The sequence below is a fragment of the Lutra lutra genome, chromosome 7, assembly GCF_902655055.1.
Source record: "Lutra lutra chromosome 7, mLutLut1.2, whole genome shotgun sequence".
In the NCBI taxonomy this organism is placed as follows: domain Eukaryota; kingdom Metazoa; phylum Chordata; class Mammalia; order Carnivora; family Mustelidae; genus Lutra; species Lutra lutra.
The window spans coordinates 64,363,815-64,391,455 of record NC_062284.1 but is presented as its reverse complement, the minus strand read 5'-3'; the positions used below and the strand labels follow the sequence as shown (position 1 = coordinate 64,391,455).

The window sequence follows — 27,641 nt, the reverse complement described above, 5'->3', positions numbered from 1 at the left end:
AGAACTCCCATGGTGTTGATTTGTTCCATTAAAATTTTTAAATTTCCACTCCCCTCCTTCCCCCATTTCTTTAAATGGAAAAAATCAGGAGGTGAGGGAGAAGAAACAGAAGCAGCTTTGGAAAGATTTCCATCTCGGAAACGACAGTCTTTGCTTTCGTCTTGAGGTCTCCTTTTAACTCACCCCTAAACTACCAGCCTTGCCTTGCACAGAGCATGCAGGAGGTTGCAAAACACGGAAATGCTAACCCTTCCGTTAAACCAAGGCCTAGTGCCAGACTCTGGATCTGAATCTTTCTGGCGTTTTTGCAAGGCGATTGTTATTTAGACTCCGAGAGACTCGAGTCACGTAGCCAGTTAGTGGCGGGCATGTAATCAGAACCCAGGTGAGTCTGGCACCCAACACTGGCTGTTCTTTCGGCACCACGCTCTCAGCTCCTGCAGTTAAGCCAAGAGCACTAGCTCGGTTATTTTAAAATAGTTATTTTAAAACAATTATTTTAAAGCTCTTTGAAGTTCAAGCTATGGGTTAACCTTAAAATGGAAACATCTGGAATGCCGCTCAGGTTGTGGATCAAGTCCTCCATCAGCCCCTTGCTCAGTGGGGAGGCTGCTTCTCTGTCTAACTGCAGCTTCCCCTGCCTTGTGCTGTTTCTCTGACAAATACATAGATTAAAAAATCTTAAAAAAGAACAAACCTCTTTATGTCCTCTGGAAAGGGCCAGGGCCAGATCTGTTTCATCCCATTTTAGTTCTAGGCATAGGCTTTGCAGTGAAACAGACATGAACTTGGAGCCCACCCTGCCACACTTTATCAACTGAATGACTTCGAGGAAACTACTTAACCTTATGAGTCTCGACTTATAAATCTGTAAAATGGGGACAAACCTAGCATAAGAGAAGGTTGGAAAAACTGTTAGAATGTATGTTAAGTGCATGGCATTCTGCCTTGCTTGTAGTAGGCATTTAATAACTAGTAATTATTATTCGCAAGGATTTGTTTTGTTTTATACAGGGCAGGTAATAAACATAGCTTCACACCCACTTATTCTGATAAGGGTTTTTACTGTGTGACCTCAGCACTGTAACTGGAGACATTTTCTGGTCGGTTAGGTTCATTATTCAGTTCAAAGAAAACTCAACACTAATTCTCTGTGGTTTGTATTATATACAATCAAAGGAGCCTTTTAATACTCCTTCTGCAGGATTTCTAAAATTACTTTTGTCAGAAGTTTCTTAAAAAGCCCCATTTTTTAATAATTAAAGATAAGTGCTCCCAGGAAGGAAAGGAAGAAAAAATGAAGGGGGAAAGAAGGGGAAGGAGGAAGGGAGAAAGAAATTTTACAGGAAATCTATCATGTCCCCAGATTAAAATTATAGTGTGTAGCCCTTGACCACTGACAACTTTAAACTCAGAGCCCTGTTTTGCCAATGTCCTTTCTTTTAACAATGCAGTATAGTTTTGTGACAGTCTAGGCATTAACCTGGAGACAGGGGCACAGTAAACTTAGAAGATTAATAAGATATGAGGGGTGCCTGGGTAATTCAGTCCTTAAGTGTCTGTCTTTGGCTCAGGTTGTGATCCCAGTGTCCTGGGATAGAGCCCCACATGGGGCTCCCTGCTCAGTGGAGAGAGCCTACTTCTCTCTCTGCCTGCCACTCCCCATGGTTGTGCTCTCTCTGACAAGTAAAATCTTTTCTAAAAAAGGTCAACATACATATACTTTCTTCCCAAGTTATGGTATTTTAATATACTTTTTAGCTTATTAGGTATAAAGTCTTTTATTTACAGGAAATTACACAAACTCTAAAAGTGCGAAGTTGCAAGCTATAGGGCAAGTTTACAGTTAATCCTTGGTCAGGGATATAATGGTTATACACCCTCTAAGTTAGAAAATCCTTGTTTCTGAAATAAGTTTTCATATAAAGTCAAGTCCTCATGACTTAAGGATGGCTTTACAGTCCTCAGTGATTTTAGAAAGTGCTCTTGCTTCACTGTGGTTGCTTCTAATCCATTTTCTTGCAGAGCCAGCAAGGCAGCCTGTAAGAGACAAACAACAGGAAATAATTAATGTGCTTCTTTAAAAAAATTGTTTTTAAAGATTTTCAAAAATTTATTTTAGAGAGAGAACACAAAGGAGGGGCAGAGGGAGAGGGAAAAGCAGCCCACCCCCCACAACCTGCTGAGCAGGGAGCCCGATGTGGGGCTCGATCCAGGACCCTGGGATCATGACCTGAGCCAAAGGCAGCTGCTTAACTGATGGAGCCACCCAGGTGCCCCACAATTTATGGTAATAATTCAAAATCTGAGGGTAAAAACCTCAGTCCCACTTCTTAGAATTCCCATATTCATGACACTATAAAATTAAAAAGTTAAATAAGGTAATTTTAATAAAATTAAAAGTTTTATTAAAAATAAAATTAAAAGTTGTCTTAACAGACTATAATTTCTTCTACATTAAATTCTATCCTTAAATGGGAAAAAAGAAATAGCAAGGTGCAGCAAAATATACACAGTATGAGCCCATTTATATATTTAAGGATGAGAGACTATACTCCTGGCCTTACAGTAGGAGTTTTTGAACAGGACACAGCACTGATCACAAAGCACAAGACCAAACACATGCTCTATAACTCTGCAATTCTCTTTGTAGGTTTATACATATATATATATAACAGAGGCAAGTACGCATATGTACTAACAGACATGTACAAGATTGTTCATAGCTGAATTTGTAACAAAAAAAGTAGTTTGGGTTACTTTTTTGCTATAAATTCTGCTATGAACAATGTTCCAAAAAGATGGATGAATGCTGCAGTATATTCCTAAACTAGAATATTACAAAGTGATGGAAATGCACGAATTACCCCATATGCAAAACCACAGATGAATTTCACAAACATGATCTTTTTTTTTTTTTTTTTAAGATTTTATGTATTTATTTGACACACAGAGAGATAGACAGTGAAGGAATAAAAGCAGGGGGAGTGGGAGAAGCAGGCTTCCTGTTGATTAGGGAGCCCGATGGGAGACTCCATCCCAGGATCCCGGGATTATGACCTGAGCGGAAGGCAGACGCTTAACTGAGTTACCTAGGCGCCCCTTCACAAACATAATCTTGAGTTAAAAAAGCAAATATAGGGGCACCTGGGTGGCTCAGTGGTTAAAGCCTCTGCCTTCAGCTCAGGTCATGATCTCAGGGTCCTGGGATCGAGTCCCGCATCGAGCTCTCTGCTCAGCAGGGAGCCTGCCTCCTCCTCCTCTCTCTCTCTGCCTGCCTCTCTGCCTACTCATGATCTGTCAAATAAATAAAAAAAAAAAAATCTTAAAAAAAAAAAAAAAAAGCAAATATAGAAGTATATATAGTCCTATTTATATAAAGTTCAAAAGCAGACAAAACTAATCTCCAGTGCTGTAAGTCAGGAGTGTGGTTCCCTTTTGGAAGGAAGATTGGGAAAGCCCCAAGAGGAACCTCCAGGGCACTGATAAGGTTCTCTCTCTAGTTAAACAAGTGTGTTCATTTTATGTTAATTCAATTAACTATGCCCTGATGATCTGTGCTTTTTCTGAATAGCACATTTAATAAAAGTTTATGGAAAGGGAAACACCTATGATGGCTTCTTTTGGTTTCAAAACAAAGTGTAAATCTCTTAAAATGGCTTACAAGGACCTGTGTGATCTGGCCACTGTCCAGCTCCGAAGTGTCATGTTATCTCTCACTCGAGTCACCTGCACATTTTGTTCCCTCTGCCTCAATGCGACCCCCAGTTCCCTCCCTTAGCCTACCTATCTCATCATCCTTCCAATTTCCCCTTACACATGCCTTCTCTCAGAAAGCCTTCTCTGATGTCCCCAAGTCTGGTTCCATGTCCTTCCCAGGTGCTCCCGCAACACCCTAAACTTCCTGATTCACTACGTATTTTCAACTGCCAATGCAGTAAGACAATTTGCCTCTCTGCAACCTGCCACAAACCTGTAAGCTTGGGAAGGGAAAGAAAGGGTCCCTATCTGTCTGTTTCACCTTACACAGTGCTTGCCACATAGGAGGTCTTTGAGTAAATGCTGCCAAGTGAATCAATGCAATCGTCCCTCAGAATAATATGCTGCTCAAAATATAACTTTAATATCTAATGAGGAATTGTACTGGTCACGTAAGCTTAAGGATGACCTTGAGAAAAACAAGTACTAGCAGCAGGCCTCTGGTGGAGGGGATGATACTCGCCCTTGAAGCCAAGCAGCTGGGGATGCCCGGCCAGCTCAGGGCGGGACACCCCTGCTTCCCTTTTTCCTTGTCTCCTGTACCTCAGAGAAAGCCTGCTGTTAAGGTAATCCCTTTAAGTGTGCTAGCACAACTACAAATCCAAGCTGCTGGATCAGACACGCCTTACTCTTCTTCTTGTTTACCTCGTTTACCTCTAAAACTTGTGACCAACATCTGATTCACATTCCTTCTTGTTTATGTACTAGACCTATGGCTATTGTATAACCTTCTTTTCTTCTCCTTTGTTGCTACCTTGTATCTAATAAATACTGGACTGAGGAGCTGTTTGGGTGACAGTCCTTCTGGCTGTTGTCCCCTGCTCCCTCTCACAGCTGACTTGTTTGTGCCTCATTCTTCTCCCGTGCGCAGTTAGGAAAGTGGCAAATGAAGATCTGAATAAATGAAGAAATGCTGTCAACCATACATTCCCTCACTAATTAACTTACTTCTTTGCAAAGATTTCCAAGATCAGCACCAGAGAAAAAACAGGTTTCTGCTGCTAGGTTTTCTAAGGAAACATCAGGCCCCACTGGCATGTTTTTTGCATAGATTTTCAAAATAGAAAGCCTACCCTGGAAAAAAAAAATTAAGAACAATATGTTTATAATCTTACAACATTTATGTTAGACACAAATCTATATTAAAACATTTTAAGTTAGTGTTTCCTGTCATACTGCACCGGAAGTATATATATTTATTTAATAAACAAAAATCACTTCTTTTTTTTTTTTTTAAAGATTTTATTTATTTATTTGACAGAGAGAAATCACAAGTAGGCAGAGAGGCAAGCAGAGAGAGAGGAGGAAGCAGGCTCCCCGCTGAGCGGAAAGCCCGATGTGGGGCTTGAACCCAGGACCTGGGATCATGACCTGAGCCGAAGGCAGCGGCTTAACCTACTGAGCCACCCAGGCGCCCCAACAAAATCACTTCTGAAGAGGTAAGAAAGAGTAACTCATCAATGGCTCATATGATAATGGCAAAAATTACATGATAAATTTTAATATTTTTAAAAAAATTTTTTTAAAGATTTTTATTTATTTATTTGTCAGAGAGAGAGAGAGAGAGAGAGAGAGAGCATAAGCAGGCAGAGTGGCAGGCAGAGGCAGAGAGAGAAGCAGGCTTCCCACTGAGCAAGGAGCCCGATGCGGGACTCAATCCCAGGATCCTGGGATCATGACCTGAGCCTAAGGCAGCAGCTTAACCAACTGAGCCACCCAGGCATCCCAATATTTTAAAAAAATTTTTAGCAGCGCCTGGGTGGCTCAGTGGGTTAAAGCTTCTGCCTTTGGCTCGGGTCATGATACCGGGGTCTTGGGATCGAGCCCCCGTTGGGCTCTCTGCTCAGCAGGGAGCCTGCTTCCTCCTCTCTCTCTCTCTGCCTGCCTCTCTGCCTACCTGCGATCTCTGTCAAATAAATAAATAAAATCTTTAAAAAAAATTTTTCTTTTAAATAGACAATTGTAGATAAATTTCTTTTAGAAATATAAGTCCCTATTTTGGGTACAAATAGTGTTATCAGACATGACTTAAGAAGCAAAAACATGGGGCGCCTGGGTGGCTCAGTGGGTTAAGCCGCTGCCTTCGGCTTGGGTCATGATCTCATGACCCTTCCTCTCTGCCTGCTTGTGCTCTCTCTCTGTCAAATAAATAAATAAAATCTTAAAAAAAAAAAAAAAGAAGCAAAAACATGAATTATCTAGACACGATTTAAAAATAAATAATATTGGGCGTCTGGGTGGCTCAGTGGGTTAAAGCCTCTGCCTTCGGCTCAGGTCATGATCTCAGGGTCCTGGAATCGAGCCCCGGATCAGGCTCTCTGCTCAGCAGGGAGCCTGCTTCCCTTCCTGTCTCGCCGCCTGCCTCTCTGCCTACTTGTGATCTCTGTCTGTCTGTCGGATAAATAGATAAAATCTTAAAAATAAATAGTATTTAATTTTTAAATTTTATTATTTTTTTTTTTTAGGAAGGAAGGAAAAAGTTCATCTTTGTTTTTAACCATTCCCTGCCAGTGGCTGTGGATGTTAAGGGCAAAGATTTACTGATTCTTAGACTATGGATACATTGTATAATCTCTCTAATCTCAGACTTTCCCACTGTAAAATAAGGATACTGATGCAAATCATCTCCAAAATGCTTTTAACACTTTGGGATTCCTCCATTCTAGTTGTAACAAGCTTGGTATTTTGAGTCTGCCACACAATGAAATAAGGTAATACTTTACTTATAGGCATATGTTTCTCTGAAAATACACCTAGAGTATCCAGCAAAAGCAGATCAAAATTATGATTTTATGAAGGACCACCAGGCAAGGGAAGACTGCAGAACCCAGTGTAAGATACATACATATATATTTAGCTTGGAATTCAATTCTGTTAGGCTCCTTAAAGCTCAGATATTGATCTGTTCAGAATCCACACACAAAGATTAAACATACACAGTGATTACCTTTTCATCTGGAGGTGGAATATAAATAATCTTATCTAATCTTCCAGGTCGTAACAAGGCATCATCTAACACATCAGGTCTATTTGTTGCAGCAACAATCATGACACTTCTGTTAAAAAATTCTTGAAACTCTGAGGAAAACACCAACCCAAAGTAATGTCAGTAAGCTGGCCAAATTATAAATCAAATGGTCCATTTATTTTTAAATAAGCATATTCTTTTCTTGGGACTGAAGTGCTTATACCTCCTATCCAGACCACCTTCTTGATATCAATATATGCTAAAACAAATTATTAATCAAAGAACTACTGTGTGTGTGGTGAAGGGACTGGCCATTCCTTAGGGACATCTGTACACATGAGAACCAATGGAAAATCTTATACCACCACAGCAGAGAACACCTACTGAATGCACCTGAGCCCCAAAGAATGATTACAACCTAAGTGGATGATTTGAAAAGACAAAGCATATGACTAACAGGTGGAGATGTATGGCTATGAATCACTCTGGCTCTTATGTCCTGCAAGAGAGAGATTTACTTTGCTTTTTATTTATTTTTCTGTCGAAAGGCAGAAATATGACAACATAAGCTGCAGATGTATAAATGCTAGATAAAGGTAAGAAATATAGAAAAGCAGCCAGAGCAAAGCCATACACCCACTGAGCATTCAAAATTATTGAACTCCCAACAAAAGTTCAGAAGGCGTCTAGGTGAATTCTACCAAACATTTAGAGAAGAGTTAAGACCTATTCTCAAACTATTGCAAAAAACAGAAGAAGAAGGAAAACTTCCAAAATCATTCTACAAGGCCAGCATTACCCTGATACCAAAAACAGATAAAGATACCACAAAAAAAGAGAACTAAAGGCCAGTATCTCTAATGAACATTAGATGCAAATATCCTCAACAAAATACTAGCAAACCAAATTCAACAATACATTAAAAAAAAATGACTCATCATGATCAAATGGATTTATTCCTAGAATGAAAGGGGGGGTTCAATATTTACAGATCAATCAACATGATACATCAGTAAGAAAAAGGTTGACAACCATATGATCACTTCAAAAGATGCAGGAAAAGCACTTGACAAAGCACAACATCCATTCATGATAAAAACCCTTAGCAAAGTGTAGTTTAGAGAGAACAGACCTCAACATAATAGAGGCCATATAAAAAAACCCCACAGCTAACATCATAGTCAATGGTTAAAAACTGAAAGCTTTTTCCTAAGGTCAAGAATAAGACAAGGATGTCCACTCCACCACTTTTATTCAACACAGTGCTTGAAGTCCTCGCCACAGCACTCAGACAACAAAAAGAAATAAAGACATCCAGAATGGCAAGAAGAAATCAAACTTCCACTATTTGCAGATGAGATGATACTATATACAGAAAACCCTAAAGACTCCACCAAAAAACCACCAGAACTAACAAATGAATTCTGTAATGTCACAGGATACAAAATCAATGTACAGAAATCTGTTGCATTACTATACATTAGTAATGAGGCAGCAGAAAGAGAAATTAAGAAAAGAATCCCATTTACAATTATATCAAAAATAATAAAATACCTAGGACTAAACTCAACCAAAGAGGTAAAAGATCTGTATTGTGAAAACTATAAACAGCAATGAGAGAAATCAAACATGACATAAACAAATGGAAAGACCGTCCATGCTCATGGATTTGAAGAACAAATATTGTTAACATGCCCATACTACCCAAAGCAATCTACAGATTTAACGCAATCCATATAAAAATATCAACAGCCTTTTCCACAGAACTAAAAAACAATCCTAAAATTTGTATGGAACCACAAAAGACCCTGAATAGCCAAAGCACCTTGAAAAAGAAAAAAAAAGTTGGAGGCATTACAATTCCAGATTTCAAATTGTATTGCAAAGCTGTCGTCATCAAAACAGTGTGGTACTAACACAAAAATAGACACATAGATCTATAGAACAGAACAGAAAGACCAAAAATCAGCTCAGAAATGAGCCTACAATTATACAGCCAACAAATCTTTGACAAAGGAGTTAAGAATATGCAATGAGAAAAAGACAGGCACTTCAACAAATGGTGTTGGGAAAACCAGACAGCAACAACGCAAAAGAATCAAACTTTCTTGCCTTTAAAAAAAAAAAAAAAAAAAAAAAGGGACACCTGGGTGGCTCAGTTGGTTAAGCAGCTGCCTTTGGCTCAGGTCGTGATCCCAGCGTCCTGGGATCAAGTCCCATATCGGGCTCCTTGCTCATCAGGGAGCCTGCTTCTCCCTCTCCCTCTGCCTGCCATTCTGTCTGCCTGTGCTCGCTCTCTCTCCCTCTCTCTCTCTGACAGATAAATAAATAAAATCTAAAAAAAAAAAAAAAAAGATTAATGTATTTATTTGAGAGAGAGAGCATGTGAATGGGTAGAGAGGCAGAGGGAAAGGGAGAAGGAAAGAATCTTTTCAGATTCCCCACAGAGCTCCAGAGCCCCACGCAGGGCTCAATCTCATGACCTGATCATAACCTGAGCTAAAATCAAGAGCTGGATGCCTAACTAACTGAGCCACCCAGGAACCCTGAAATTGGACCACTTTCCTTTTTTTTTAATTTTAATTTTTTTGTTTATTTATTTGCCAGAGAGAGAGAGAGAGTGAGCACACACAAGCAGGCAGAGAGGCAGGCAGAGGCGGAGAGAGAAGCAGGCTTTCCTGCTGAGCAAGGAGCCCGATGTGGGACTCGATCCCAGGACTCTGGGAGCATGACCTGAGCCGAAGGCAGCGGCTTAACCCACTGAGCCACCGAGGCATCCCCTGGATCGCTTTCCTAAACCACACACAAAAAACCCCAAAATGGGTTAAGGACCTAAATGTGAGACCTGAAACCATAAAAATCCCTTAAGAGAGCACAGGTAGTAATTTCTCTGACATGAGCCATAGCAACATCTTTTTTGTCTCCTGATGCAAGGGAAACAAAAGCAAAAATAAACTACTGGAAGACTACATCAAAATAAAAATCTTCTACACAGCAAAGAAAATAATCAACAAACTAAAAGACAACCTACTGAATAGGCAGAGATATTTACAAATGACATATCCAATAAAGGATTAGTACCCAAAATATATAAATAACTTATATAACTCCACACACAATAATCCAATTTAAATATGGGCAAAAGACATGAACAGACATCTCTCCAAAGACATACAGATGGCTAACAGATACATGAAAAGAAGCTCAGTATCACTCATCATCAGGGAACTGCAAATCAAAACTGCAATGACCTATCACCTCACACCTGTCAGAATATCTAAAATAAAAAACACAAGGAACAACAAGTGTTGGTGAGGTTGTAGAGAAAAAGGAACTCTTTTGCACTGCTAGTGGAAATGCAAACTGGTACAGCCACTTTGGATAACAGTATGGAAGCTCCTAAAAAAATTAAAAACAGAAGTACCCTATGATCCAGTAAATTGCACTACTGGGTATTTACCCAAAGACTATGAAAATACTAATTCGAAGGGATATATGCACCCTGATGTTTACTGCAGCATTATTCACAAGAGTCAAATTATGGATGCAGCCCGAGTGTCCATCAATAGATGAATGGATAAAAAAAATATGGTGCGCGTATGCGCGCGCGCGCGCACACACACACACACACACACACACACACACACACACACACTGATATTACTCAGCCATAAAAAAGAATGAACTGCCATTTGCATCATGGATGGCTCTAGAGTATAGTATAATGCTAAATGAAATAAGCCATTCAGAGAAAGACAAATACCATATGATCTCACTCATATGTGGAATTTAAGAAACAAAACAAAGGAAAAAAAAGAGAGTGAGAGACAAACCAAAAAACACACTCTTAACTATAGAGGACAGAGAGGAGGGGAGGAGGTGGGGGTGGGGGAAGTAGGTGATGGGGATTAAAGAGTACTCTGATCTCAAGAAGCACTGAATAATATATGAATTGTGGAATCACTATACCGTACACTTGAAACTAATATAATACTGTATGTTAACTACACTGGAATTTTAAAAAAATTTCTTTTAAATTGAACTGAATAATCAGAGTGGTTCCCCAGTAATGTGATCTCTCGAAGTAGTGAATTCCCTGTATCTGCAAGTATTTTAGCAGAGGCTGACTAATCACTGGTCAGATACTGTAGAAGGAATTCCTGAATTATGACAAAATTTGATTAGAAAAGCTTAGGGACTCTTCAAATTCTAGTGTTCTATGTTCTTAAGAAGCTGTAAGATTCTTCTTCCATGGAATGATTTTTCAAATGGCAAACAAGATTAAAAACGAGGAAAGAATAAAAGAAAAATTATCCACTGGAAAACTTAAGGATATCAAATTCTATCTAGAAAGAGACTCAGAAGGGAGGCAGGGACTTCCAAAAGTTTAATTTCATTATAGTTTAATTTCATTATAACTAAGGAAACCCATTCCTCAAGAAAATTAGAAGTTTTAAATTACTAAGATCAGGGACGCCTGGGTGTCTCAGTTGGTTAAGCGGCTGCCTTCGGCTCGGGTCGTGATCCCAGCGTCCTGGGATCGAGTCCCATATTGGGCTCCTTGCTCGGCAGGAAGCCTGCTTCTCCCTCTGTCTCTGCCTGCCTCTCTGCCTACTTGTGATCTCTCTCTCTCTCTGACAAATAAATGAATAAAATCTTTAAAAAAAATAATAATAATAATAAATTACTAAGATCATTGGTAATAATAATGTTTTGTTTTGTTTCATATAAAAATTTTTAGAAAGGGATGAACACTGGTTCTACAGGAAATAAAATTAAGAATCAGCTCCCTTTTCTATTAGCAATATATATAAAATTATTTTTCTAAATCTTAGCAAAAAGGAAATTCATTCATATATATTTAAGATAACTTACTATAAAATTTACCTCCTTCCTAGTCAAATCACAGTTTTTAGGTCTATAGATATCCAAATACAGTCAAACTGAAATTATGTTAATTTCTTCTATGAGATGAATCCAGCATAGGAAAAGCTAGTGTATATGCACTGTATTTAATGCTGGCCTGGGTTTTGGGCATTTTCTGGCTAATAAATACCTCTTCTTTTTTTTCAGCTCCTTGTATTTACCCTGTTGATCTGATTTACTTCCTCTTCTCTCGGTAGTCTTTAGTCCCACACCATCTAATTCATTCAGAAGAACAGAAAGAACACGTTCTTGAACATTACATTCTGTTTTGCTGATGGATCGAGAGCCCAAGATTGAATCAATCTCATCCAAAAACACAACTGCTGGAGTATTTGCTCTTGCTTGTTGGAATACCTTTGGTTAGGAAAATAAGAATTATTGAAAAGCCACACATTATTTAATATTCCAGTGAATATATGCTTTCTGCATTACTACTTATAATTTTTAAAATATAAAGAGAGAAAGCTGCTAAATGTCCAAGAAGTAGGGAATGAATAAATAGACTAAGAAACAATGCAGTATTACATACAGGTTAAAAATCATATTTTCAAACAATATTTAATACTATGGGGTTTTAAAAGTAATAATGATTGGGGCGCCTGGGTGGCTCAGTGGGTTAAAGCCTCTGCCTTCAGCTCAGGTCATGATCCCAGGGTCCTGGGATGGAGCCCCCGCATTGAGCTCTCTGCTCAGCGGGGAGCCTGCTTCCTCCTCTCTGCCTGCTTCTCTGCCTACTTGTGATCTCCGTCTGTCAAATACATAAATAAATAAAATCTTTAAAAAAAAATAAATAAAAGTGATGATTAAAAAACCACGATAAAGATATAACCTAACCTCAATTTTATTTTATTTTTTAATAAAGATTTTATTTACTTATTTGACAGAGACAGACATAGCGAGGGGAAATACAAGCAGGGGGAGTGGGAGAGAGAAGAGAAGCAGGCTTCTCAATGAGCAGAGAGCCCAATATGGGGCTGGATCCCAGGACCCTGGGATCATGACCTGAGCTGAAGGCAGACACTTAACTGACTGAGCCACCCAGGCGCCCCATAATCCACCCTCAATTTTAAAAGAAAAACAAAAAAATGAAGCAAACTCACCAAAATGTTAACACTAAGTAGAGAGATTACAAAGGATTTCTTATCTAACACTTTCCTATATTTTCTATAAAAATGTATGTAACTTTTCTAATTATTAAAAAGGCCAGTAATATTTTTAATAACTAAGGTTTATCCTTAAGGCATGCCAAGAAAATTCAAAAGGACACTTAACTACATGGAGGAAAATAAACAAACCTGAGACAAGACTTTTTCTGAGTCTCCAACGAAAGGAGAAAAGAGATCAGCACCACTCACTGAAACAAAAGAGCAATGGCAGCTTGTGGCCAGCGCCCTCACCAGGGTGGTTTTAGCACATCCAGGGGGACCATACAGGAGAACTCCCTTTGGTTGTGTCAGGCCCATCCGGATAAATTCCCGAGGGAATTTTAGAGGCCACTCGATACTCTGCAGGTACACAAAAAGAGATGGTATACAAAAAGAGACAGTTATTTTAGAATAAAGATATAACATCACAAATAATTCAGTAAATTCAATTGTTCACTCAATAATTCTTTGGTATCTGTTTTGAGCTGGAAATACAGTACATTCTTCTTGCAGTAACCAGTGCTCTTATAACCTAAGTCAGGTCATATCATATCCTACTTAAAATCCTTCAATGACCTCCCATCAGAATTAGAATAAAATCCAAATCATTCCTACAGTGATTACAAGGCCTTACATAGCCTATTTCCCAAACACCTCAGTCTATTCCTATCTCAGCACCTCTGCTATTCTGTCTAAACACTCCTTCAAGTTCTGTGTGGCCACCCCTCATCATTCAGTCTCAGCTCAAATGTCATTTCCTTGGAGAGGTCTTCCCTAACCACTCTAAAGCAGAACACACTCTTCCTGCCCCCCACGCCACATTCTTCCAGCCACTCTACACTACTGCCCATCTTTTACTTTGGGAGCACTTAATCATTCACTAACTGTAATTCTTTTTCCATGCTGAGTTTGTCATTCTGCTTCTGGTAGAACATAAATAAAGTTCACCTCTAAATAGCCACATACAGGGGCGCCTGGGTGGCTCAGTGGGTTAAAGCCTCTGTCTTCAGCTCAGGTCATGATCCCAGGGTCCTGGGATCGAGCCCCGCATCGGGGGGGGGTCTCTGCTCAGCGGGGAGCCTGCTTCCCTCTCTCTCTCTGCCTGCTTGTGATCTCTGTCTGTCAAATAAATAAATAAAATCTTAAAAAAAAAAATAGCCACATACAGAATGTCACCTTCATGAAGCTGGCACTCCACAAATGTTAATTGAATAGTAAACAGATCTCCTTTATCTCTGAGGTAGGTGATTTTATTATCATCATAATTTTATAGATGCAGAAGCTCAGACTTACAAAAGTTAAGGAACTTGCCCAGGTCTTATTTCTGGTGAGGCAGCAGAACTGAGACTGACCTTAGGCAGTGTAGATCAAGAAGTACAAACTCTTAACTACTGCCTTTCTACAAAAAAGGCTAACATCCCTGGACCATGGGAATCCAGATTTTAGTTGGAGAGACAGAATTGTAAACTCACAATGAGACCAGCAAAGGGCATTCCACAGAGAAGGAACAGTACACAGAGACACATGAAACTCTAATTCATATCATCAGTAAGCAGGAACAGAGGGGAGAATAGGGGAAGCAAGGAACAAAAGAGTTGAAGTAGAAGGAGTCTGAGTGTATTGCACCTTGAAAGTTTTAGTTAACATTGAGGAAGCAGTATGGAGAATGGACTGGAAAGAAATAAAAACAGAGGAGAAAGTTAGAAATCTCTTGCAATGACTCAGACTACAAAAATAATAAAGCCGGATGTGTCACAGGCAGTGGCAATGGTGTCAAGGGGATGGACTTGAAACATAAAATGTAACTTTTTTTATGTAGGGACTATGTTCTAAATCCAGAGGGGAAGTTACACATACATTAGACATGACCCATGAATTTAGAGGATAGGTTTCTTTTCTTTTCTTTTTTTTTTAAAGATTTTATTTATTTATTTATTTGAGAAAGAGAGCATGCATGGGGAGGGGAAGGAGCAGAGAGAGAGGGAAAGGGAGGAAAAAAATCTTAAGCAGACTCTGCACTGAGCACACAGCCCAATATGGGGCTTGATCCCATGAATGTGCTAAAAATAGTCAGACACTCAACCAACTGAGCCACCTAACTGCTTCTAGAAGACAGGTTTCTGACTTAGGACACAGGTGGCTGTCTGTATTCAGAGGTAGGGAATCCAGATATGGAGGTGGGACTCACTAGCTGAGTTTTGGACATGCTGAGTTTCAGATCCCTGTAAGTTACCTGGTAGGCAAGCAGCTAAGCAATTCTGATGATCAAAAGAACTATGTGCACTGGATATGAAGATTTTCAAGTTAACAGTTTTCAGGGGACAGTTGAAGCCCTGGATATTATTAAGATCATGGGCTCACAGAACGCAACAAGAGGCCTCCCAGGAGCTTGGAGCACTAACATTTAAGGTATGGAAAAGAATGTTCAGAAAGGCAGTAAAGCTTAACATCTCGAAGCTGAAGAAAGAGCGTTTACAACAGGAAGGTGTGGCTAATCTCTCCTGTACTTCCTGAAGATTAAGTGAGACAATGTATGTAAAAAATTAGGGAATATCACAAATGCACTGATCCATGGACACAAGGATTCTATGATTCAGTGCAGAAACAGCTTCTAGTTAAGATGAATAAATTATAATGATACTTCAGTCTTTTGTACATATGGTCAGAGAAACCTAATTCCTTATGGCAGGATCACTTGAAGGTAAATTAACAAGATTAACTTCTGAAACTGAAATGCCAAGTGACAGCATCTGGAGAGCTGTGTCCTTAAGCATCCACAGTGAGAACAGTAGCCACCCAGGTCATACTGTGTATTGTAATTTTGTGCTTTTACCAGTCCCAGGGCAAACTCAGGCCTACAAACTAAAAATCTGTATTTTACTACACACAAAATAAGAACCATTTTTATATTTTTAAATGCTCAAAAAAAAAAATCAAAAGAATACTTTGTGACATGTGAAAATAATGTGATTTCAGTGTTCATAAATAAAGTTCCACCAGAACACAAATACTGATTTTGCATTATCTATCACTGGTTCTGTGGCCTTAAGACAGAGCTGGTGGTTGTAATCGGCACTAGATGGCCCACAAAGCCTAAAATATTTACTCTCCAGCCCTCTACAGAGAAGTCTACTGACCCCTTTCTACATAATAAAGCCTTTAAAGCAAAAACAAGCAAAACAAGTGTGAGGTAGGAAAGTATGCAAAATGGTATTTGATGCCTAGAGAAGGCCAGTTAAACCAGGACTGAAAAGGGCTCCTTGGATTGTGATGATAGGATATATGACCAATGGCAACAAGATAGTCTCAGCAAGTATCATTTGTCTTCATCATAGAAGTGGTACATTAAACCCAACCATTCTACTGTCATAAGGAAACTCTCTAGATCACCTGTTTTAACTTCAGTTTGACATCTTCAAGGCCACCAATCTGCTCCCAGCCAACAGGCTTGATGTCCATCAGCCCAATGATACTTCGAAATGATGAGGGTTGAATCTTTTTAAAAGCTTCAAGGAAGTCTGCTTCATCAACAGCTGGGCTGTCCTTGTTCTGAAGAAATATGCCCCAAAAGCAAAATCAGACCAGAAATTACATGGGCATTTTTTGTGCTACAGAAGCAAAATTATTTTTTATTTTTATTATTATTATTGTTTAAAGATTTTATTTATTGGGCCCCTGGGTGGCTCAGTTGGTTAAGCAATTGCCTTCAGGTCAGGTCATGATTCTGAAGTTCCAGGATCGAGTCCCACGTCAGGCATCCTGTTCAGCAGGGAGTGTGCTCTCCCTCTGACCTCCCCTCTCATGTTCTCTTTCTGTCTCATTCTCTCTCACTCTCACATAAATAAAATCTTAAAAACAGACATAGTGACAGGGTAACACAAGCAGGGGGAGTGGGAGAAGAAGTAGGTTTCCCGCTAAGCAGGGAGCCTGATGTGGGGCTTGATCCCAGGACTCTGGGATCATAACCTGAGCTGAAGGTAGACACTCAATGACTGAGCCACCAAGGTGCCCCCACTTATTTCTTAAAAAACAAACAAACAAAACCCCCCCTTCTTTTGAATTTATAAATCTATAAAGATAAATCCTTACAAATAGAAATGATCTTATAAAAGGTTATCTTAAAAAAGATAAATCTTTTATCATTATAAAAAAATTTTACATATATAAGACAAAAAGATTAAATATGTCCTCCCCCTGCTTTTCCCACTATTCATCTCTAGAGGTTGTCAACCGTTTCCTATGTACTCCAGCAGTACATAGGACATCCTTTCAAACAGATACATAAGCGGAACGCTACTATACAAATAACCTGCACTCTTTTTCACTTATATTAGAAATCTTCTATCAATTTAGTTCAACCTCACTTTTTTTTGACAACTGCAAAAGACACTGGTGTATGAACGTACCGTAATTTAACTGCATCCTTCTGTTGAACACTGGATTGCTTCCAGTCTTTTGTTATTAAAAACAAAGCTACAGGTGAAAATGTTTGTGCATATGTTCAAGTATTTTTATATTTCCTCCAAGTAGAACGCACATTGACGATTGTGACAGGTATTATCACACTGCCTCCAAAGCTGCACTGCTAATATAAAGCTCTTCTTCCCATACCCTCTCCAGCATGGGGCATTACCAAACTTTTAAATGTTTGCCAGTGTGACAGAGGAAATGGTAGTATTATACTAATTTCTTTAATCAAGAGTGAGGTAGCAGCACTGGGTGGCTCAGTCGGTTAAGTGTCTGCCTTTGGCTCGGGTCATGATCCCGGGGTTCTGAAATCGAGCCCTGTGTCAGGCTCCCTGCTCTGCAGGAGGCCTGCTTCTCCCTTTCCCTCTGCCCCTGCTTGTGTTCCCTCTCTCGCTGTGTCTCTGTCAAATAAATAAATAAAATCTTTAAAAAAAAAAAAAAAGAGTGAGGCAGAGGGAATATGGAATCAGAAAATCATCTTTACAATCACATATAGTAAAGGCTGCTCAGGGCAAGAATCATCCACAGATGTAAAACAACGGTAGGGGAAGTTTTACAAGAACCATGATCTCAAAGGGCCTCCTCATAGGTTTCTTTTAGTTGCAAAGGGAAAAATAGCAGCTATACAGTGGAAAAATGGGACAAAACCCTGACTGGTTGATCTTATCAATCACCAATTACAGACAGCACCAAGGAGGGGCAGACAGACATCTTGGGCTTTCACATGTGATACCTTAAGAAGGACACCAACATTTATGGAGTATCCCAAACCAGAATGCGTAACCTAAATCTATGAAAAAATATTAGACAAACCCATATTGAGAGACATTTTATAAAATCACGGACCTACATCCTTAAAAACTGTCAATGTAAAATATCTCTTTAAATAAAGATGGGGGGACGCCTGGGTGGCTCAGTCGTTAGGCGTCTGCCTTTGGCTCAGATCATGGTCTCGGGGTCCTGAGATCAAGCCCCACATCAGGCTCTCTTCTCGTGGGGAGCCTGCTTCTTCCTCTCTCTCTACCTGCTGCTCTGCCTACTTGTGATCTCTGTCAAATAAATAAATAAAATCTTTAAAAATAAAAAATGGGGACACCTGGGTGGCTCAGTTGGTTAAGCATCTGCCTTTGGCTCAGGTCATGATCCCAGGGTCCTGGGATCAAGCCCTGCATCAGGAGCCTGCTTATCCCTCTGCCCTGTCTCTCTTTCCCTCTCTGATGAATAAATAAAAACTTAAAAAAAAAAAAAAAAAAAAGGAAAAAAAAAAAAAACTGGGGCAACTGGGTGGCACAGTCGGTTAAGCTTCCAACTCTTGGTTTTGGCTCAGGTCATGATCTCCATCGTGAGATCAAGCCCTGTGTCAGGTTCTATGCTGGGCATGGAGCCTGCTTAAGATGATCTCTCTCCTGCTCTGCACCTGGCCCCACATACTTTCTCTCCTTCTTTAAAAAAAAAAAAAAAAAAGCTAAGGGAGAACTATAAATTAAAAGAAACTAAAAACTAAGCATAATGTTATCCTGAACTAGATCTTCTACTAGAGGGAAAAAAACCCCAAAAAATCAGAGTATGGGCAGTAGAGCTAATGATGTTTTGTATCCGTGTTAAATTTCCTGAATATAATGATGATCCACAGCCATACTGTGGTCTCGTATGGGGACATACTTTTTCTTAGGAAATGGATAATAGGTTATGATGTATGCAACCCATCCTCAACTGATTCAGAAAAAGCAAGTAATGTGTGTATACACATACATTTAAAGATTTTATTTATTTGACAGAGATCACAGGTAGGCAGAGAGGCAGGCAGAGAGAGAGGAGGAAGCAAGCCCCCCGCCGAGCAGAGAGCCCAATTCGGGGCTCGATCCCAGGACCATGGGATCATGACCTGAGCTGAAGACAGAGGCTTTAACCCACTGAGCCACCCAGGCGCCCCTACACATACATTTAGAGAAGAGAGAGAGAGTGATAAAATTGATTTGGCAAAACGTTAAAAACTGATGAATTTGAATGGAGGGTTTAGCAGGATTTCTCTATTTTGCAACTCTCCCTAAACTTTTTAATTATTTCAAAATAAAGAGTTAAAACTTAAAGAGATTAATTTTTTTAAGATTTATTCATTTAGTGTTCACTTTGGCAGCACATATTTCTAAGATTTATTTATTTTAGAGAGAGAGCAAGCGAGCATGTGGGAGAGGGAAGGAGAGAGAATCTCAGGCAGACTCTGCACGGAGCACACCCGAGGAGGGGCTCAATCTTATATCCTGAGATTAGAACCTGAGCCAATACCAAGAGTCGGACAGTCAGGGTAGCCCCTGAAAGAAACTAATTTTTTTTAAAGATTTTATTTATTTATTTGAGAGAAAGAGCACAAGCAGGGGGAGGGGCAGAGAAAGGAGGAGAAGCAGGCTCCCTACCGAGCAGGGAGCCCCATGCAGGGCTTGATCTCAGGACCCTAGGATCGTGACCTGAGCTGAAGGCAGCTGCTTAACCAACTGAGCCACCCAGGCACCCCAAGACCAATTTTTTTTTTTTTTAATTTATTTGACAGAGAGAGATCACAAGTAGACAGAGAGGCAGGCAGAGAGAGAGAGAGAGAGAGAGAGAGAGAGAGAAGCAGGCTCCTTGCTGAGCAGAGAGCCCGATGCGGGACTCGATCCCAGGACCCTGAGATCATGACCTGAGCCGAAGGCAGCGGCCCAACCCACTGAGCCACCCAGGCGCCCCCAAGACCAATTTTTAAAGAAAGTAAAGTTGAGAATTTTTTATGTTGTTTTTTTTTTTAAGATTTTATTTATTTATTTGACAGAGATCACAAGTAGGTAGAGAGGCAGGCAGAGAGAGAGGAGGGAAGCAGGCTCCCTGCTGAGCAGAGAGCCGATTCGGGCTCAGTCCCAGAACCCTAGGATCATGACCTGAGCCGAAGGCAGAGGCTTTAACCCACTGAGCCACCCAGGCGCCCCGAGAATTTTTCATGTTTACTAGCTATTTGTAATCCTTCTACGGTCTACTACCTATTCTTATTTTATTACCCATTTTCTCTTGGATTGTTAGTCTTTTCTTACTGATTTGTGAGAATTCTTTATCAAGGTTACTGGTCCTTTTGTCATGGCCAAAAGTATTTTTTCCAGTCTCTCTTTATCCTGTCTTTGTTTATTGTTTGGCCATCCCCAAATAACCAAATTAAATCATTTCCTTTTTGACCATTAGGTTTTATGTTATGTTTAGAAAGGCTGGGGACACCTGGGTGGCTCAGTTGGTTAAGCGGCTGCCTTCAGCTCAGGTCATGATCCCAGAGTCCTGGGAATGAGTCCCACATTGGGCTCCTTACTCACTAGAGAGCCTGCCTCTCCCCATGCTTGTGCTGCTCTCTGACAATAAATAATCTTAAAAACAAAACAAAACAGAAAGGCCATGTTTGGGGTGCCCGGATGGTGCAGTTGGTTAAGCATAGGGCTCCTGGTTTTGGCTCAGGTACTGAAATCAGGTTTGTAAGATTCAGCCCTGCCTTAGGCTCCAAGATCAGCACGGAGTCTGCTTAAGACTCTTTCCCTCTGAAACCCGCACCTTGCACATTCTCTGTGTCTCTAAAATAAATGTTTAAAAAGTCATCTTCACTTTAAGATTATATTTTAGAGGATCTTTCTTGTAATTTCTTTGATCATTCTAGTGAAGCAGATTTTTTGTTAAAAACTGCTTATATTTATAATATTTGTATTATATTTAAGATTTACCCTCATATCAAATTCTGAACATTTAGTTGTCAAAAAATTCCTTTTTTTTTAAAAGATTTCTCTTATCTGAGAGAGAGCGAGAGAGAACATGGTGAAGGGCAGAGGGAGAAGCAGACTCCCCAACCGAGCAGTGAGCCCAGTGTGGGACTCAATCCCGTGACGTGAGCTGAAAGCAGACGGGGTGCTTAACTGAATGAGCAACCCAGGCGCCCTCCAAAATTCCCATTTCCAACAACAAACTATATTATCCCATTTACCTAAGATTATGTAAGTGCATATACACATATAGAGCTATTGTGAACAACGTTCCTAAAAATTGTAATCTCTGAGAGGTAGATTTCAGGCAATTTTTATTTTCTTTATGTTTTTATCTAGTTTAACTTCTCATAAAGAGCACTATTAAATAATTTTTTTAAATAGTACTCCCCGCCCCGCCTCAACTACTAGCAGTATTAGATGTCGGGTACCTAAATACTAATTAATTTTTAAGTAACACTAAGATCACTTACATGTACATTAATTCACTTGACTGTCATAACCCTTCCAGGCAGTAAAATTCCTTCCCCTCTGTGTGTGTATGTGTATGTACTAAACAATATTTCTAATCCTTTAATGGGAATTCACAAAAAGCTGAACAAACTTTAACATACCCCTTGTCTGCCCTGGTAGCAGCAGCAGCCCCTCAGGTATCTGAGTGGCAAAGAAGAAAAAGATGAAGCCAGTATCTTCCCAGGTGCCTGTCCCTTCTTCCTTTTGGCCTTTCTTCCTTCCACTTCCCTTGGTTGTTTATGAACTCAGTCATCACTTGTGGTACCTATGCCTGGGCAGACCCCTCCTGAAGTAGCAGCTGGCTGGTCCACCTAAGCCAGAGTACTTAAGGTTAACCCTAGAACCTCAAAGCACAGGGAATCCTAAATGTAATCTTCCTTCCCAGCCCCTGGTACTCTCCTCCTCCCTTCATAAAACAGAGTCTCACACCTCTACACATGAGAAGTATCATTCAGTGTTCAAGCAGCTTAGGTTCTAAACCCACAAGGGAACCTACAAGTTCATGTAACTCCTTCTCCACCTTCTGTATAGGTGTAAAAATAAATGGAAGTGAGAAAGAATGTCAATTATGTAGGTAAAAAAGTTTCAAAACTTTGGATGATAAATCATCCTTTTATAATTTAAACAAACTCAAATTGGTTTTTAAAAATTCTAAGATCAAAGGACAAGTTTAATGTTATAATAGTTACAACAGAGATTGAAAACTTCGTCTCAAAATCCTCAAGGTACTAAAATTATTTTTTTCTGAAGGGGTTTAGGGATTAAGGATTACTCATTACATATAAGGTGAAGAGATTTTCCAATGCATAGTGTTGAAAATTATTATATTTAAGTTAATATTCTAAGTATTTTTTTTTAAAGACTTTATTTATTTATTTGACAGACAGAGATCACAAGTAGGCAGAGAGGCAGGCAGAAAGAGAGGAGGAAGCAGGCTCCCCGCAGAGCAGAGAGCCCAATGCGGGACTCGATCCCAGGACCCTGAGATCATGACCTGAGCCGAAGGCAGCGGCTTAACCCACTGAGCCACCCAGGCGCCCCTCTAAGTATTTTTTTAAAAAGGTAGTCATGAATTAAAGATTTCAATATCAAAGACAAATTTAAAGATTGTATTTATTTATTTGAGAGAGAGACAGCAACAGAGATAGCAAGAGCACGAACAAGGAGGAAAGGGAGAAGCATGGGGAGCCCGACACAGGTCTTGATTCCAGGATCCGGAAATCATGACTTGAGCTGAAGGCAGACACTTAACTGACTGAGACACCCAGGTGCCTCTTAAAGACAAATTTAAATAAAAATTCCAGGTGCCCAATCTTCTTCTGGGTTAGAAAAGGTTATCTTCCCCACAAAATATTTAGTTTTTAACAAGAAAGGAAAAACAGATGCAATTAGAACACAGTATTTCTGTGATCCTCTCACCCAAATGCAAAAGCCAAATCAAACTATGAGGAAGTATCAGTCAAACCCACACTAAGGAGGAGTCTACAGAATAAATGACCTGTAGTCTTTTTTTTTTTTTTTAAAGATTTTATTTATTTATTTGACAGAGAGAGATCACAAGTAGAGAGGAAGGCAGAGAGAGAGAGAGAGGGAAGCAGGCTTCTTGCTGAGCAGAGAGCCCGATGCGGGACTCGATCCCAGGACCCTGAGATCATGACCTGAGCCGAAGGCAGCAGCTTAACCCACTGAGCCACCCAGGCGCCCCAATGACCTATAGTCTTGAAGTCAGCCATACACCTGGGTGGCTCAGACAGTTAAGCAACCAACTCTTGGTTTCAGCTCCGGTCATGAGCTCAGGACTGTGGGATCCAGCCCCACACAGGGCTCTGCACTTAGCAAAGAGTCTGCTCTGTGCTCATCCCTCTCTTTCTGTTCTTCTCCCAGCTCCCACGCTCTCTCTCTCTCTCAAATAAATAATAATACATAAAATCCTTAAAAAAATTAAAAATTAGAATTAAAATGTAGCGATAAAAGAAAGATTAAAGAATGCTTCTAGATTAAAGAATACAGGGCAGACTGGGTGGTGCATTTGGTTAAGCATCTGACTCTGTGTTTCAGCTCAGGTCATGATTTTAGAGTCCTGGAGTTGAGCTCCATGTCAGACTCAGGGATCTGCTTGAGATTCTCTCTCCTCCTTCTCTCTCTGCCCCTCCTGCTCATGCTGTCTCTCTCTCTAAAATAAATAAAATCTTAAAAAGAACAAGAAATCATGGTAATTAAAGGCAATGTGTAATCTTGGGTTACTATTTTCTATTTTCCTTTTAAAATTTCTGCTATAAAGGAAATTAATGGGACACAGTGAAACTTGGATAAGGTCTATAGATATTAGGTAAAAGTACTGTGTTAGTGTTAATTTCCTCATCTTGATAATTGTACTGTGGGTAAAGTCTTTGTTTTTAGAAGATATACACATAAGATTTTAAGGCTAAAGGGCCATCATGGTGGCAGTGTATTCTGAAATGTTTCACACAAAAAAATATACATACATAAGAGAGATTTATCTATATGTAAAGTTATATAAAAACACAGATAAAGAGAAAAAGATGAAGTAAAACTGGTCAAGTGCTACATCTGTGGAATCTGGGTAAAGTATATACAGAAATTCTTTGTACTATTTTTGCAACTTTTCTCTTGGTCTGAAATTGCTTCAAAATAAAGAAAAATTAAAAAGAAAAATGTTTGACTGTTCTAGGGCCACACTGTCTTTTTCCTGGCTGCTCTGGGCTTTGGCACTAGGGAGTTACTGTGGGAATGAGGGAGCATGCCCTGATAGACCTGGGAGACTCAGTCCTCTATCCCCACCTTCAGTCAAATGCTAGTCCCAGGGAGGTGAGATATAAAAATATATGTAAGGGAAAAAAATAAAAAGAAGAAACAGCTGTGGAAGTTATCACAAGTTGCAAGAAAATGTACTTACCACTTGTTTTAATCCCTAAATTCATTATAGTAATGAAAAGATCAACATACAGGCTCATACATCATTTCTTCCTACCTTCTCACTATGAAGGAGAGCATGCAGGGCAGCCTCCCTACAGAGTGCAGTCAGGTCTGCACCAACATAGCCAACTGTCATTTCCGCAAGGAGGCTCAAATCGACTTGACTGGAGATGGGCATCTTTGAGGTAATCACTTGGAGTATTGCCTTTCTTTGTTTAAGTGTGGGAGTCCCAATGACAACCTATATGCAAAGGAAAAAAAGAAAAATTAAAGTTTCCACAGTTTAGAATATTATGTAGTATTTTTATCCCCTCAAATGTGTTTAACTTGGTAAACAAATTTGAAAGCAGAACTATGTACTCTTATGAATACCACAGAGTCTCAATATATTAAAATCCTAATTTTCCAGAGGAGTAACATGGCTAGATAATTGCATACTGAAAACTACATACAGATCTTCCTGAGCTTAAGATGGGGTTGCATCCCAATAAATCCATTGTTTGTTTTTTTAAAGATTTTTAAAATTTATTTATTTGACAGACAGAGATCACACACAGGCAGAGAGGCAGGCGGAGAGAAAGAGAGGAGGAGGCAGGCTCCCCACTGAGCAAAGACCCTGATGCGGGGCTCGATCCCAGGACCCTGAGATCATGAGCCGAAGGCAGAGGCTTTAACCCACTGAGCCACCCAGGCACCCCCCAATAAATCCATTGTAAGTTGGAATTACAGTAAGTGGATAATGCATTTAATATACCTACCCTACTAAATATCACAACTGAGCCTAGGCAACTTAAATGTGCTCAGAGCATTTACATTAGCCTATGGTTGGGCAAAACCATCTAACACAAGGTCCATTTCATAAAAAAAGTTTTGACTATTCATAGAATTTATTTAATACTGTACTGAAAGTGAAAAACAGAATGTTTGCATGGGTATAAAATGGTGGTCAGTATGTTCACTGTTTACCCTCATGACCTCGTGGCTATCCAGCACCATGAGCGCATTTACTGCGTTCGCTAGCCTGGCAAAAGATCAAAATTCAAAATATGTTTTCTACTGAACCCATATGACTTTCAGACCATCGTAAAGCTGAAAAGCCACCAAGCTGAACCACTGTAAGTTGGGGGCCCTCTGTAATTCATTTAACAACATTCTGTTATTTTTAAAAACCTACCAAGTTCTGCGAGCCAGGGATGCAATATTATAGCAGATAGTCTAGGTCCCTGCCCTTAAGGATTTTATTCAGGAGACAAGTACCAGATGGTACAAAAGAGAAATCTGATCAAGTTCTGCACAGATTAAGCTAAAAGTGTGCAATTATCATCTCCTCAGAATCTTAACACAAAGTTTAAACATCACTTAATCACTATTCAACCTATTTACTAAAGGATCAATTTGGGACTAAAGCTTGTAAAATAAAGGACACCTTTGAATACTCAATCCTCCTGGCATCTCAGGGAGCAATTGTGGGTAACTTCTCACCTGTGGGACAGGATGCTAGCGTCCTGACAAGGAATGAATAAATCCGGAAGAGTTATTGCCTGCTTTGTTTTAGTTCTTTCGTGCCTTCTCCCTTTTTATTTCGAAAACTTATTTCTTGAGGCTATCCTACTTTAAATAAATTCTTATTCCAAATCCACAGGAGTTCAATATGCTTACAGCTGACCTAGTTGCCTTAAAAACATTACTGATTGTACTCAACTTCAAGTCCTGCACAAAATTAATCTCTAAAGGCTACCTTGCTTCTCCCAACAATCTGACTCTTAGGTAAAACAGGTCCTGGCTCACAGATCGCACAAGGGCAGAGAAGGTGTTCTCTGCATTACAAAAAACCCCACTCCAGTCGGACAGCCAAACCTAAGTGGCCCTCGGGGCACCCAACCCAAGCCAGAAGAGGCCTTGGTTCCAAAGACAAGAGGCTGACAGCCCGGGCCTATTTACCTCTCGGTCAAACCTTCCCGGTCGGCGCAGCGCTGGGTCTAGAGCGTCCGGCCGGTTGGTGGACGCCACCACCACCACCTCGCGGTCCCCACTGATGCCGTCCAGCAGCGTCAACACCTGGGCCACCACGCGGCTCTCGGGCGCTCGGTGTGGGCCACCCCGCCGGGGACACAGGGCGTCCACCTCGTCCAGGAAGAGGAGGGTGGGTCTGCGGCTGGCCAGCTCCCGCGCGCGCTGGAAGACCTGCCTCACGTTCTCCTCGGTCTCCCCTGGCCGCGCGCCCTGGAGCGCGGGGGCGCTCACTGCCAGCAGCTCCGCGCCCGCTTCCCGGACCACAGCCCGCACTAGCTGAGTTTTGCCCACTCCGGGGGGGCCCGCCAGGAGCACCCCGCGAGGCACTGCTAGCCCCAAGGCCGCCAAGGTGCGGGGGTAGCGGAGTGGGAGGAGGAGGAGCTCCCGCAGCGAGTCGGCAGCCTCCGAAAGACCCCCGAGGGCCACCTCGGGCTGCCGTTCCGCTTCCGACGGAGGCACCGAGCTGAGAATGATGCGGGTGCGAGGGGTGACCCGCCCGGCCGGATCCGGGCTGGGCGCCCCGCTGACGATGTGAAGCGCGGCCACGGGGCCGAAGGCCCCCGGTGGAGCGGCCACCACGTGGCCCCGGGAGACTGGTCGGTTCCTTAGAAGCTCCTGCGCCGCCTCCAGCACCGCGGCTGGGTTCAAGGTACCGCGTGCGCCCGCCCGCTCCCGCAACACCGGCCACACGGTGAGGAGCCGCAGGGACGGGCAGGTCACTAGGCGGAGGCTGCTTAAGCTGAGACTCCCCCTGAACCTCGAAGGCCCCACAGCCGTCCCGGGGCTCGCACACTGCGGATCCAGTTGCACAAAGCCGTCTGCTCCGTCCCGCCGCAGCCAGGCGGTACAGAGACAGGAGCCGCCATCAGGCAGAGAGATGTTCACCGCCGAGCCCAAGTGTGCGCCCAAGGCGCGGAAGGCGGCCGGGCCCAGGCGACAGCGCTGGGTGCCCCGGTCCCTAGCGTCTAAGGGTAGCACGTTTAAGAGCGGCTCTTCGAGAAAGGAACCTGAGTCCGGAGCCATTGCACACACAAAGAGCCAGGCGGAGGAAAGCGAGGCAAGAATCCCACCCGGGCGGGAAAGGCCGGTGCACCGCTCCCCGCGGCCGGAAGCTGGTGACGCGCATGCGCCAGGAATGACTCTCGG

The 27,641-nt window shown here is 41.2% G+C and overlaps 1 protein-coding gene across 3 annotated transcripts; it reads right to left on the bottom strand.

The window, feature by feature from the left end:
• Window positions 1-1,723: 1,723 nt before the first annotated feature.
• On the bottom strand, window positions 1,724-27,606 carry SPATA5L1 (spermatogenesis associated 5 like 1). Of its 3 annotated transcripts, XM_047738220.1 has the most exons (8): window positions 26,424-27,604; window positions 24,538-24,723; window positions 16,189-16,347; window positions 12,949-13,158; window positions 11,815-12,007; window positions 6,707-6,837; window positions 4,708-4,833; window positions 1,724-2,040 (listed from the first exon to the last, which is right to left on the bottom strand). In XM_047738220.1, the coding sequence occupies exons 1-8, from the start codon at window positions 27,516-27,518 to the stop codon at window positions 1,873-1,875; spliced, it is 2,268 nt and encodes a 755-aa protein (XP_047594176.1). In that variant the 5' UTR covers window positions 27,519-27,604; the 3' UTR covers window positions 1,724-1,872. The 3 variants fall into 3 exon arrangements, 1 of the variants encoding a protein (XP_047594176.1); XR_007128806.1 differs by lacking the exon at window positions 1,724-2,040 and having other exon boundaries at window positions 4,807-4,833; window positions 11,784-12,007; window positions 26,424-27,606; XR_007128807.1 differs by lacking the exons at window positions 1,724-2,040; window positions 11,815-12,007 and having other exon boundaries at window positions 4,807-4,833; window positions 26,424-27,606.
• Window positions 27,607-27,641: the final 35 nt, after the last annotated feature.

Excerpts from the sequence above, each read along its gene's own strand:
- SPATA5L1 (XM_047738220.1), bottom strand. The coding sequence starts at position 27,518 with ATGGCTCCGGACTCAGGTTCCTTTCTCGAAGAGCCGCTCTTAAACGTG. Across the intron at positions 6,838-11,814 it reads AAGTAAATCAGATCAACAGG|AGTTTCAAGAATTTTTTAAC; the intron begins GTAAATACAAGG and ends TGTTTTCCTCAG. Across the intron at positions 2,041-4,707 it reads TTGGAAATCTTTGCAAAGAA|GCTGCCTTGCTGGCTCTGCA; the intron begins GTAAGTTAATTA and ends TGTCTCTTACAG.